This window comes from Zasmidium cellare (genome assembly GCF_010093935.1).
Source record: "Zasmidium cellare ATCC 36951 unplaced genomic scaffold M409scaffold_18, whole genome shotgun sequence".
NCBI lineage: Eukaryota > Fungi > Ascomycota > Dothideomycetes > Mycosphaerellales > Mycosphaerellaceae > Zasmidium > Zasmidium cellare.
In genome coordinates, this window is record NW_022986962.1 from 444,312 (window position 1) to 456,070 (window position 11,759).

The 11,759-nt window shown below is 55.5% G+C and overlaps 4 protein-coding genes across 4 annotated transcripts; 2 read left to right on the top strand and 2 right to left on the bottom strand.

The window, feature by feature from the left end:
- Positions 1 to 129: 129 nt before the first annotated feature.
- On the bottom strand, positions 130 to 1,674 carry M409DRAFT_36720 (uncharacterized protein; the record flags this gene model as incomplete). The annotated part of the gene is made up of 1 exon (XM_033810604.1): positions 130 to 1,674. The coding sequence occupies one exon, from the start codon at positions 1,672 to 1,674 to the stop codon at positions 130 to 132; it is 1,545 nt and encodes a 514-aa protein (XP_033667478.1).
- A 381-nt stretch (positions 1,675 to 2,055) lies between these two features.
- On the top strand, positions 2,056 to 6,802 carry M409DRAFT_23224 (uncharacterized protein; the record flags this gene model as incomplete). The annotated part of the gene is made up of 4 exons (XM_033806686.1): positions 2,056 to 2,114; positions 2,248 to 2,409; positions 2,461 to 5,321; positions 5,379 to 6,802. The coding sequence occupies 4 exons, from the start codon at positions 2,056 to 2,058 to the stop codon at positions 6,800 to 6,802; spliced, it is 4,506 nt and encodes a 1,501-aa protein (XP_033667479.1).
- A 722-nt stretch (positions 6,803 to 7,524) lies between these two features.
- Positions 7,525 to 10,689, top strand: M409DRAFT_23225 (uncharacterized protein; the record flags this gene model as incomplete). Its single annotated transcript, XM_033806687.1, has 3 exons — positions 7,525 to 7,672; positions 7,732 to 10,205; positions 10,267 to 10,689. The coding sequence occupies 3 exons, from the start codon at positions 7,525 to 7,527 to the stop codon at positions 10,687 to 10,689; spliced, it is 3,045 nt and encodes a 1,014-aa protein (XP_033667480.1).
- A 465-nt stretch (positions 10,690 to 11,154) lies between these two features.
- Positions 11,155 to 11,481, bottom strand: M409DRAFT_23226 (uncharacterized protein; the record flags this gene model as incomplete). Its single annotated transcript, XM_033806688.1, has 1 exon — positions 11,155 to 11,481. One exon carries the CDS (start codon positions 11,479 to 11,481, stop codon positions 11,155 to 11,157), a length of 327 nt encoding a protein of 108 aa, XP_033667481.1.
- Positions 11,482 to 11,759: the final 278 nt, after the last annotated feature.

The following is an 11,759-nucleotide window of genomic DNA, read 5'->3' on the forward strand; positions in this document are numbered from 1 at the left end:
TGTGGTGTTGGGGGTGGGGGGCTTGAGTTGGGTTGAGCATGGGAGCTTGGGTTAGGAAAATGGGAGGGTTGAAAAGGGTAGAGGATACCCCGTTCACATTATTGGCCAAACAGTAAGCTACAGGAAGATTTACTCCTCATCGCTGTCTTCTGAGTCCACCTCTTCTTCCGCGCCGGCGACGTCTTCTACTTCGTCACTTTCACTGACTTTACCATCCATGATAAACGCACCAAGACAGGTGATGCGATTCCCGGTCTCATGCAGGGCGAGCGGACGACCAACTTGTCGAGGGGCTTTATTCGCATCGCCCATGCCCATGGCAAGGTCATCTTCAAAGACGGTCCACAATCGAATAGCACCATCACTGCTCGCAGTGACTACGATCCAATTTGCGACCGAGCCGTCGCTTTCTTCCGAGCTCGACAATTCAAGGATGTCAAAGTCCTTGACACGTCCTGTTACGCCAGCTTCCTTGCCCCCGATTTGAGCGATGCAGGGGATGGTTGGGAGCTTGCCGTTTTCGTTTTCGATTATGGCGTCCATGGTGAAGAATGAGATGCGGCCGTCTTCTGTTGAGAGGGCCAGGACGTTGCCTTGCGAGCTGGGCAGGGTCAAAATCCGCATTTCGTGGATTTTCGAGAGTGGCGAGGGTCGGAGGATTGCTCTTGGTTGGCAGTCGACGCCGAAGAGAACGGCGCCTCTTTCGAAGCCGACGACGAAGTTCTCGCCTGCTTCGTCCCAGAGGACTCTTCTGCCTTCGCCGCTGGAATACTTCCCCTCACCGACCTGCGCGAGAAGGTCTCGGTCGAAGTTCAATACACCCGCCTTCTTTCCCGTCATGAGATTCCACAACCGCATTGCCCTCTCTCCTCGACCCACGCTCAGCATAAGTTTCTGCGAAGGATGGATCGCAAAGTCATTGATCCCCGCGGGGATCTCCCCCGGTCCAGCAGTATCCCCAGACGGCCGTCCTTGAGGTTTCGGTATGGGCGCTTTAATCGACGACAGCATCGTCCAATCCCGCGTCCTCGAAATCGCAATCGTGGCATCCTCCGCCGCGCTGAACAGCTTCGTCTTGGTGGGGAACGACAACCTCGTAATCGCGCGGTCGTGGTGGACTAGGCTGCCCAAGGACTTATTCCTGGGATTCTCGGCCGTCGCCGTTCCGGTGAGTGAAGGCAGTTTTCCCACGGCATTCTGGGGCGGTGGCGCGGTCGAGAGGCTGTAGACGTTGATTCGCTCGTCCGAGGAGCCGGTTGCGAGGAGACGTTTCCCTGAGTCGTCGGTCTGCTGGGAGATTGCTAGACAGCGGATGGCGGAGACGTGGGCGGCGAAGAGGAAAGAGTCTGTGAAGGTGACGTTGGATTCTACTTCTTCGGATGATGTGGAGGCGCCATTGGTGGGCTTTGCTGGTTGTCGTTGGAGGTCGGTCGATGGGATTCTTGCTGCTATGCCGTGCAGAACGCGTTCGTACGAGCCGGTGACGATTTGGATGTGGATAGGTTCTTCTGCAAGGGTTCCGTTCGTGGTTGCATGTGAGGAGGCGGGCGTGTCTTGGTGCTTAGTAGCAGGTTTTGGCTTGCCGGTGACTGCCTTCTGTGATGCCGGCTTCTTTAACGGAATCTTCTTGGATGAATGTTCTTCTCGCTTCCGTTTCCCGGTGACTGTGGCCATGACTGCGGCGTGCGTGAAGAATTGCTAAGTGTTGTAGTGCAGACAATTCACGAAAGCTTGAATGAGTTTTTGACAGCATCTCGGCAAGACGGAACGGGCCGGGCTTTCTGGAGACAAGGCAGTCGCAATCTCCCCAGCTTGCTTTGCTTTGGGCTTTGCCTCTGCGTCTGTCTGTCTGTTTCTGCTGCTCGTCGCGATTTGGAGCCAGCAGCGAGCACCGACGGGCCTGTCCTACACCCCATCCACACCACCCCAACAACAACAACAACAACTCCCCCAAAATCCACGAATCCCCAGCGCTACCCTCTCCCATCGCTGCATAGCGCTCCGTCTGTTGTTCGGGGGAATAACAGATGCAGCGCTGCGGTTGTCGAGCGACCTATGTCCCTCGTCGATGGACTCAGGCGCGATGCATCTACCAAACGCGACCATGAGTTAAGGTACGCAACCACTCCCCCGAAAACCCTCCATTTTCGCACAAATATTCTTTCATATTATATGAACCGAGCTGTGCAATTTGCTGGAATAGAATGCGACGCGAAGTGGTCGAGTTTGATGCTAACCGTCTTCCAGATCCATATCGTCGAGCCATCGCGGTCTGCTGCGCGGCTTGTGGAGCGTCAACACCCTCATCCACAACAACCTCAACCTCGCCTCATTAATAAACCATGCACGCGATTCTGAGGCCATCACCGACGACGAGGCTATATTTCTCAAAAAGAACGACTTATCAAAGTACGTGGTGGCGGATTTGATGTGTTGTTTCTCGCTTCTGACTTGCTACAGCGGCCTACTCTTCGACCCGGCGTCTTTACCACCCCTCCCACCGACGACCGCACCACAACATGTCGATGCTCCCATATACGCATCAAAACCCTCTTCCACCTCTACCGAACTAATCCAGCAGGTCGAAAAATCAGAAAATGTCGATGCGACCGCAGAGGATGGCGTCGCAGCTGCTGTCGCTGCCCAACTGGACCCAACTGGATCAAAGTCTACCGTCGCAACCCAGCCAACTACGCCGAATGCAGCCCAGGACGATGCCAAAGCGCCCCGATCAGCTTCTACGACGCACAACGCGCCAGATCAGCCAGATGGGCCGGATGTTCCACCTGTAGACGTCGCACCGCCTTTACCGGAGGATGAGGCAGACTTGACGGCCTCTGAACAGCAATATGTTGATCAACAAGAGCCTTCTAAGCCTGCAAAGGTCGTCCACTTGCCGCCAGAGGATGTGCAGGAGGCGAAGTTGCGAGAGCGCGAAGCCGAGGAGGAGCGACGACGACAGTCCGACGCTGAGTCCAAGTCATCGCAACATCTCGCCGCACCACAGACAGAGATTGCGTCTAGTCCATCATCTACTGTCGGTCCATATTCAGCTGCCACTCCAGTACCGCCCCAGGATTCGCCAGACACGTCGCCTGACTCAGAGAGCGCACAAGTCGAAGTGCTTCCACCGAAGGAGGTACGGCCTTCAGATGAGGAGCAGCGTCAAAAAGAGGAGCACGACCGGTTACTGGAGGCGCAGAAGGAGATTGCGAAGAGAGAGGCTCTGGGCGATGTTGATCAGACTCCAGACGAACAATTACAGTGGGAGGCTCGAGAAGCTGCTGCACGAGAAGCTGAAGAGCAAGCCGCAAGAGAAGAAGTTGGCGGACCTGAACCCGCTAGTAAAGATGCTCGTGACTCTACAGAGGCAGAACAGGTCGTGGAGAGCATGCAAGTCGATGATGAAACTGAGGCGCAGGCGGTCTCCATCCCGGCGCAAGACGAGAAGCATGTGAAGACTCCTGCTGCTGAAGAAGTGGAAGGTGTGGACAGGGAAACCAAGACGAAGGGTGACGATGATACTGTTGATGTTGCTTCGCGCAGTAACAGGACACCGCACCCCATCGACACCACGGTACAGACTGAATCACCTGGTGAGCCATCCACAGCGTCTGCACGGCCGGAGAGGATGACCACAAGAGTCTCGTCTGGTGTTCTGAGGCAGAAGTCTGTTTCAGAGATCCTAGGACAGTCGCAGTCGCCGCCCACGAATGATCAGTTCGATTCGAGCAAGGCAGCGATGTCTCCCGAACCTATCTCGCCTCTGACCCAGCGAAATCCTAACGACAACGCGAATATCACACAGGCGACGCCAATCAGCACTGCACGGCAGACACCTCGTTCACTTCAACAACATCGCCTATCGACTGTATCACGTCCTTCACTTGAACAACTCGATACCCTCAAAGGCGCCGCGGACGACCCAAACAAGGATTATTTGGAGCCTCTCTTCAGGATTCAAGCTCATGAAGCCCCCAACTCGAACACCAAGACTCTTCCTGAGCTGGTCCGAACAGGAACCAAGGCGCTTTCCACGGACGATCACTTCACCGCACTCCATGAACGACTGGACTTTCGAATGCTTCGCCGGATCTATCAATTGCAAAATGCGAACAAGTGGTCGCTCAGGCAGATGGAGAAGTGTAGAGAACCGGAACAACCGGTCACTTTACATGATCATATGATGGAAGAAATGAAGTGGATGAGGAAGGACTTCAAAGCCGAACGCAAGATGAAGAAGAACGTATGTGCGTTCCTGGCTCAGAAATGCTCTGAATGGGTTGCGTCCGGTCCTGAGGAGAGGAAGCTGTTACAAGTCAAGGTCAATGCGACTGAACCCAAAGCAACGGAAGACGCTGCAGACGCCGTGCCTGAATTGGAGCAAGCTGGAGACTCGGCAGCTGAGGATGACATGGCTCCACGAACACCTCGAGATACTTCACCCCTGCCTGCCACCGTCGTGATTGCACCAGATCTTGCAGAGACTGTACAAGAGTTGCGAAAGTCTGGAAAACTTGCCAAGGCTGTCACCACCCTACCCATCGTCGGTCTTCGCCAAGAACAAGATCCAAAATCGACGAGGACCCCAGTCACATTGGTGTCAAAGTTCATCGAAGGCAAAGTGCTTCCCAAATCAGCCAATCCCACCCTGAAGCGAAGCCGATTTGAGTACGAGGATGAGGCGGAGGCTCTAGAGGCTGAACCGGACAGCAAGCGATTGCGTGAGGAGCAAATACTTGCCCCCGAGAACGTCGAGTGCGCCCTTTTCCAAGACGAGAGCAAGCCTATACGCGAGCGGTTGCACTCCAACAACGCTTTCAGACCACCGTCTGAATTTATCATGCCATCGACTCCATTCTACGAATTCCGCAACGGTTCACAGTGGATCCAAGACGATGACCAAAAGCTTCGAAAACTGGCCAAAGAGTACTCGTTCAATTGGTCGCTCATTGCAGATGAGATGGCATTGCCAACTCGTTTCAAGAGCTCGGCCGAGCGTCGTACACCTTGGGAGTGTTTCGAGAGGTGGGTGGAGTTGGAGTCGCTTCCAGCTGACATGCGCAAGACGGTCTATTTCAAGACGTGGTTCCAGCGGCTGGAGCAGAGCCAGCAGGCCGCCGAGCGCAGATATTTGCAACAGGTCGCCCATCTACAACAAGCAGCTGCAGCCAGTGGTGCTCCTGCGCATGTCCCGCCTCGGAGGAGGACCATTCCAACACGCGTGGAGAAACGCAAGTCTTCCAGGTATCTGTGGATGATTGATGGGTTCCGCAAGCTGGCCAAGAAGCGCGAGCAGCAGCAGTGGAAGCAAGCTGAAAGTAAGTGAAACCTCTTGTTGACTGACCTGAGAACATAATACTAACTGTCGGTCGCAGCTGCCCGCGCTGCCGCCCAGCGAAAGTCTCAAACGGAAACGAATCCAGTCAAGATGGTCAAGATGACACCACAGGAGTTCAGCAAGAAGCGACAAGAACGTGATGAACAAATGAAGGCAGCACAGTTGCAATATCTGCAGAAACAGCGCGAAGCGGCGCAGCGTCAGTCGCTCATGGCTCGCCAAGCGCAGCAGGGAGGACTACCAAATGGCGCACAGCCTCAACAACGTCCCCCAGGCGCAAATCAGCAAGGACAGCAGCCTCAGGTCCAGCAGCCGCAGCCCAACGGTCAGCCAAATGTCAACGGACAGGCTCCGCCTCAGCAGCCCCAAGCCCGGCAAGCAGTGGCAGTGGCACCTCAGCGAAATGGACATCTGGCGCCGCCACAAGTCAACGGCCAAGGCATGCCACAGGCTCAGATGCAAGCACGACCTGGCATGCCGCAGCAAAACATGCAGCAAATGGCGCAGGCCAACGCTCAGGGACGAAACAATCAGTTTCCAAACCAGCAGCAATACCCAATGCCTAACGGCAACATGCCAAGTCCGGGCGGCAACATGACCACTGCGCAACAGCTGCAGCAGAATCAAGCGCTACTTGCGGCATTCCATCAGCAACAGTCCGGCAACAATCAAGGGCAGAACATGACCCAGAACGGCACGAACCAGCAAATGTCTGCTTCTCCGAGCATGCCCCCTCCGCCTACTCCGCATGGCGGCACTCCTCAACAGCTATCGTCAGGACATGTGCCCCAGATTATTGCCATCACCAATCAGCTTCGGATCAGCAACCCTGGTTTGTCTGACGACCAACTGAAAGCGATGGCAACGCAGCAAATGAAGGCTCAATCTCAGTCATCGAGCCAGACAAGACAAAGCGCAATGAACGCGGCTGCTGGCATCCCGAATCAATCGCAAATGCCGCAACAACAATACGCCCATAACCAGAACGCTTACCAGCGCAATGGCCAAATGCCCGGCGGCATGAACGGAATGTATCCCAATGGTGACGGCAATATGCAACAGGCGAACATGAGCCCTGCCAACAGCAGTCCATCGCAGCAACAAGTCTATGCTCACAAGCTCTGGCAACGGCAGCAGCTTCAGATGCAACAAACGCAAAGCCCGAATGCGCAACACGCACAGCTGAATGGCAGTCCGAGCGTGTCTCACGCGAGCCCAAGTATGACGCCTGCAAGTCCCTCGATGCAATACTCGAACACAACCCCGATGGGAGGAATGGGCACTCCCATGGCCAACGGCATGAACGGTCAGCGACCGCCATCCAGGAGCAACACTCCGCAGATGCAGCGACTGGGAAGCTCGGGCAGTGGTGTTCCCACGATGGGCAGCGGCATGCAGAGCCCAGGATCTCAGATGCAAGGCAGCAGCACCCGCAACATGCAGGCAAGCATGGCACGTTAGGGTGTGTGCCCTGAACCTGCAGCGGACTTTTGACGAATGTATACAGTTACGGATGGATTGACGGATTGATGGATGATTTGACGCAGCGTTCTGTTCCTGCTCGGCGTGGCACGTGTGACGATAGCATGGCGTTGGAGATTGGCGGAGCGAGAACAGCTACTGCGGCGAAGCAGGGAATACCAGAGCAACTCTTACACTGAGAGACTTTGATGTCTTCCAAGTGAGAAATAGGTAGATGCGAATCAAATTGCGCGAATTCTACCAGAACAGACACCGACCGTACACGTACCTCGCGATATGTTCAGGAGGATGTATCGTTTGGGCAGCTGTCGTCGAGGGCATTTCTACGATAGGCCGACGGTAGGCGAGAAAATGCCACGATCCTCCCCTTAGATCAGTCTCGAAGCGGAAATGCGAGCCCTGCAAGGCACAGCTGCGTGCATGAAGTCATGGCAAATTGTGGTAAGGTGTTCTTTGTGCACACGAGCCAGACTTTTCCAACAGCCTCTCTGCTCTGTGACCTTGTTGGTGAAAATAGCGGTTTAAGTGGGAAGATGCAACGTGTTGATATCTAGATTCTAGCCACGCAACTGTCCTATACCCCACTAAACTAACTGATTGACCCGAGAAATCGCCACACTTGACAGGCGGGACTCGTCCATGATATAAAGAGCCGCATTCCTGCGATCTGCTCTACCTTCCAAGACTTTCACCCACCCACGATGGCTGCCATATCACCGCCCAGCGTCATGGAGGAGAAGGCCTTCACCAAGTCGACGCAGGAGCTTCTGAAGCACTTTGGTGTGACTGAGGAGCGAGGACTTTCCAGCAGCGACGTCGAGGCGAGGAGAGCGAAGTTTGGCAGGAATGGTGAGAGAGATGCTTCTGAAGAGACACATGTGATGGTGAAACTAATGTCGTTGTTGCAGCCATCCCCGAAGACCCTCCGACACCCTTGTGGGAACTCGTCCTCGAGCAATTCAAAGACCAACTCGTCCTCATCCTCCTCGGCTCCGCCGCGATTTCGTTCGTCCTCGCGCTGTTCGAAGAAGAGGAAGGCTGGACGGCCTTCGTCGACCCCGTCGTCATCCTCACGATCCTCATCCTCAACGCCGTCGTCGGCGTGAGCCAGGAAAGCTCCGCCGAAAAGGCCATCGCCGCGCTGCAAGAGTACAGCGCCAACACGGCCAAGGTCGTCCGCGACGGACGCATCCAGACCGTCAAGGCGGAAGAGTTGGTCCCCGGTGATATCGTCGATGTGGCGGTGGGAAATCAGGTCCCCGCGGATTGCAGGCTGCTGAGTATCAACAGCAATAGCTTTCGCGTCGATCAGAGTATTTTGACGGGCGAGAGTGAGAGTGTGGGCAAGGATACGCAGCCGGTGAAGGATGAGCAGGCTGTGAAGCAGGATCAGATCAATATGCTGTTCTCCGGGACAACGGTCGTTACGGGACATGCACACGCTGTGGTCGTGTTGACGGGGACGAACACCGCGATTGGCGATATCCATGAGAGCATCACGGCGCAGATCTCGCAGCCTACGCCGTTGAAGGAGAAGCTGAACGATTTTGGGGACTTGCTCGCCAAGGTCATCTCGGGCATTTGCATTCTGGTCTGGTTGATCAACATTGGGCATTTCAGCGATCCGTCGTTTGGCAACTCCTGGGTCAAGGGCGCGATCTACTACCTCAAGATCGCCGTCTCGCTCGGTGTCGCTGCGATTCCGGAGGGTCTAGCGGTGGTCATCACGACGTGCTTGGCGCTTGGAACGAGGACTATGGCGAAGAAGAACGCGATTGTGAGAAGCTTGCCTTCGGTGGAGACTCTTGGCAGCTGCAGTGTGATCTGCTCGGACAAGACTGGAACTCTCACGACGAACCAGATGAGCGTCAACCGGATTGTGTACGTCAACGAATCGCAGACTGGACTCGAGGAGCTGGAAGTCGAGGGCACGAACTTTGCGCCTGAGGGATCCGTTACCAAGGGTGAGAAGGTCATCAATTGGCCTGCGGCGAGCTCCAAGACTGTTGCAGAGATCATCGAAGTCGCGGCGATATGTAACGACTCGGAATTGGCGTACGACAGCCAGCATGGAACTTTCAGCAATATCGGCGAGCCTACGGAGGGTGCGTTGAGGACTCTCGTGGAGAAGGTCGGTACTCCGGATCAGTCTTACAACTCGCAAAAGGCTGGTCTGCAGCCTGAGCAACGACGAAATCTCGCCAGCAAGTACTACGAGGATAAGGCGCGCAAGCTGAGGACGTACGAGTTCTCGAGAGATCGCAAGAGCATGTCTGTGCTCGTCAACAGCGGCAACTCGGAGAGGCTCTTGGTCAAGGGCGCGCCTGAATCTATCCTCGAGCGCTGCACTCACTGTCTTGTGGGAAGTGATGGCAAGCAGGTCAAGTTGAATGAGAAGCTTACGTCTGTTTTGCAAAAGGAGGTTGTAGACTTTGGCAACAGCGGACTTCGTGTCATCGCCCTCGCCAGCATCAACAATGTCTCGTCTCCGCTCACGAAGACTGCGAAAACGACCCAGGAGTACCACCAGATCGAGCAGGGAATGACTCTGCTTGGACTGGTCGGCATGCTTGATCCTCCTCGCCCTGAGGTTGCTGAGAGCATTGCCAAGTGCCGATCGGCTGGCATTCGCGTGGTTGTCATCACCGGTGACAATCAGAATACTGCGGAGACAATCTGCAGACAGATTGGCGTCTTTGGCGAGCATGAGGATATCAAGGGCAAGAGCTTTACGGGACGACAATTCGATGAGCTCAGCGAGGAAGACAAGCTCAGAGCTGCGAAGACGGCATCACTCTTCTCTCGAACGGAACCTGGCCACAAGTCAAAACTTGTCGATCTTCTCCAATCCGCTGGCGAGGTCGTGGCCATGACTGGAGACGGCGTCAACGATGCACCCGCGCTCAAGAAGAGTGATATCGGTGTTGCCATGGGCACGGGTACTGACGTCGCCAAGCTCGCCGCCGACATGGTCCTCGCCGACGACAACTTCGCCACGATCGAAGTGGCCGTCGAAGAAGGTCGCAGCATCTACAACAACACGCAGCAATTCATCCGGTACCTCATCTCGTCCAACATCGGCGAAGTCGTCTCGATCTTCCTCACGGCTGCTCTGGGCATGCCGGAGGCGCTGATCCCGGTTCAGCTCCTTTGGGTTAACCTGGTCACTGACGGTCTCCCTGCCACTGCGCTCAGCTTCAATCCCAAGGATCACGACGTGATGAAGCGACCGCCGAGGAAGAGGGACGAGCCGCTTGTGGGTGGCTGGTTGTTCTTCCGGTACATGGTCATTGGCACGTACGTCGGCCTCGCTACGGTGGGAGGATATGCGTGGTATTTCATGTTCTACGAGGGTGGGCCTCAGATCACCTTCTGGCAACTGGTAAGTCAAATTCATCAGCAAACTCCCAACCGAAACATTCAAACTAACAGCACAATCACAGACGCACTTCCACCGCTGCAGCACCGCCTTCCCGGAAATCTCCTGCCAAATCTTCTCGGGAACCCCCGCCAAAACCGCCAGCACCATCTCCCTCTCCATCCTCGTCGTCATCGAAATGCTCAACGCCATGAACGCCCTCTCCTCCTCCGAATCCCTCCTCACCCTCCCCCTCTGGAACAACATGGTCCTCGTCTACGCCATCACGCTCTCCATGCTCCTGCACTTCATCCTCCTCTACACGCCGCTCCTGCAGGGGATCTTCGGCATCGTGCCGCTGGGCTGGGATGAGTGGTGGATTGTGGGCGTGTGGAGCGCCCCGATTATTCTGATTGATGAGGGGTTGAAGTTTGTGGAGCGCGGGTGGTTTATGGAGACACTGGATCGGAGGGGGGAGAAGGTGGTGGGGCGGAGTAAGATGGAGTAAGGAGCGGGGGAGAGGGGTTGACGATGCTGTTCCTCGTTGAGGGGATGGTGCTTTTTGGTAGATGGCTTTTGCTTTTGCTTTAGATGTATAGAGTAGAGACTTTTTACATCGATGCTTCCGTTGAAAGAGAAAAAGCTTCAATGTTTTGATTCAATCCCTTTTGCGCGTGTTTCTTGGTTTGTACCGGGGTGAGTCGCTTGATTGAAGGGGGAAGTTATTTGATTATGTATGTACTCAGTCAATGTCTGTCGATTACTTTTTTGTGTCCTTTCCCACGTTCCGTAACGCTTCACCTTCGAACGCCGTTCACGTTTTTGACTGTTTTCTTTCGTCGTTGCTCTGCTTTTGGGGGTATCATATGCCTTTCGCTGGGCTTTTCTTTTCCACCTTCTCGAATCCTCTCACGGCTGGTGTGTGTTCTCTTTTCTCCTCTCCTCATCTTCTTCCCTGTCCTTCGCGTCTCTCTTACTCAACCGCACTCTCCCCATTCCCACCCGCACCCCCATTAGCAGCATCCACCCTCTCCTTCTCCCTCCTCAACCCCAAAATCTCCTTCCCCTTCTCCACCGCACTCCGAAAACTGCCCCTCCGCTCCCCCTCCCCACTCAAAGCCCTCTCCTTCTTCCGCTCCTTGCTCGCCTCGCGCTCACTCTTCCCGACAACCGTCATGTTCCCCTCCCCACCGCGGCCCCAGTGGTACGTCCCCTGCATCTCGCGGCCGTGGTGCGCGGGCGCTTCGACGTCCTGGGCGGCGCGCGATTCGGAGGGGTCCGTGGGGTTGTTGCGCGCCATGTTGCCGGTGCCGCCGCGGCCTGTGGTGTAGTGGTTTGATTTTACTGGGTGATGGTCAGTATGCTTAACACTATGAATGTCATGGGGTGGGGATGCGCTTGCTGGTGGGTGTTTGGAGGTCGTTGGCTTCGACGTCTTTGCTCGGTTTGGCGTTTATGTTTCCTGCGCCGCCGCGGCCGTGGGAGCGCGACTGGGGGAGGATTGTGGGGGAGTTGGAGGCGGACATTTTGAGGGTGTGTATACCAGAGCGGCAGTGGATGGAGGCTGTATTGGGTTTT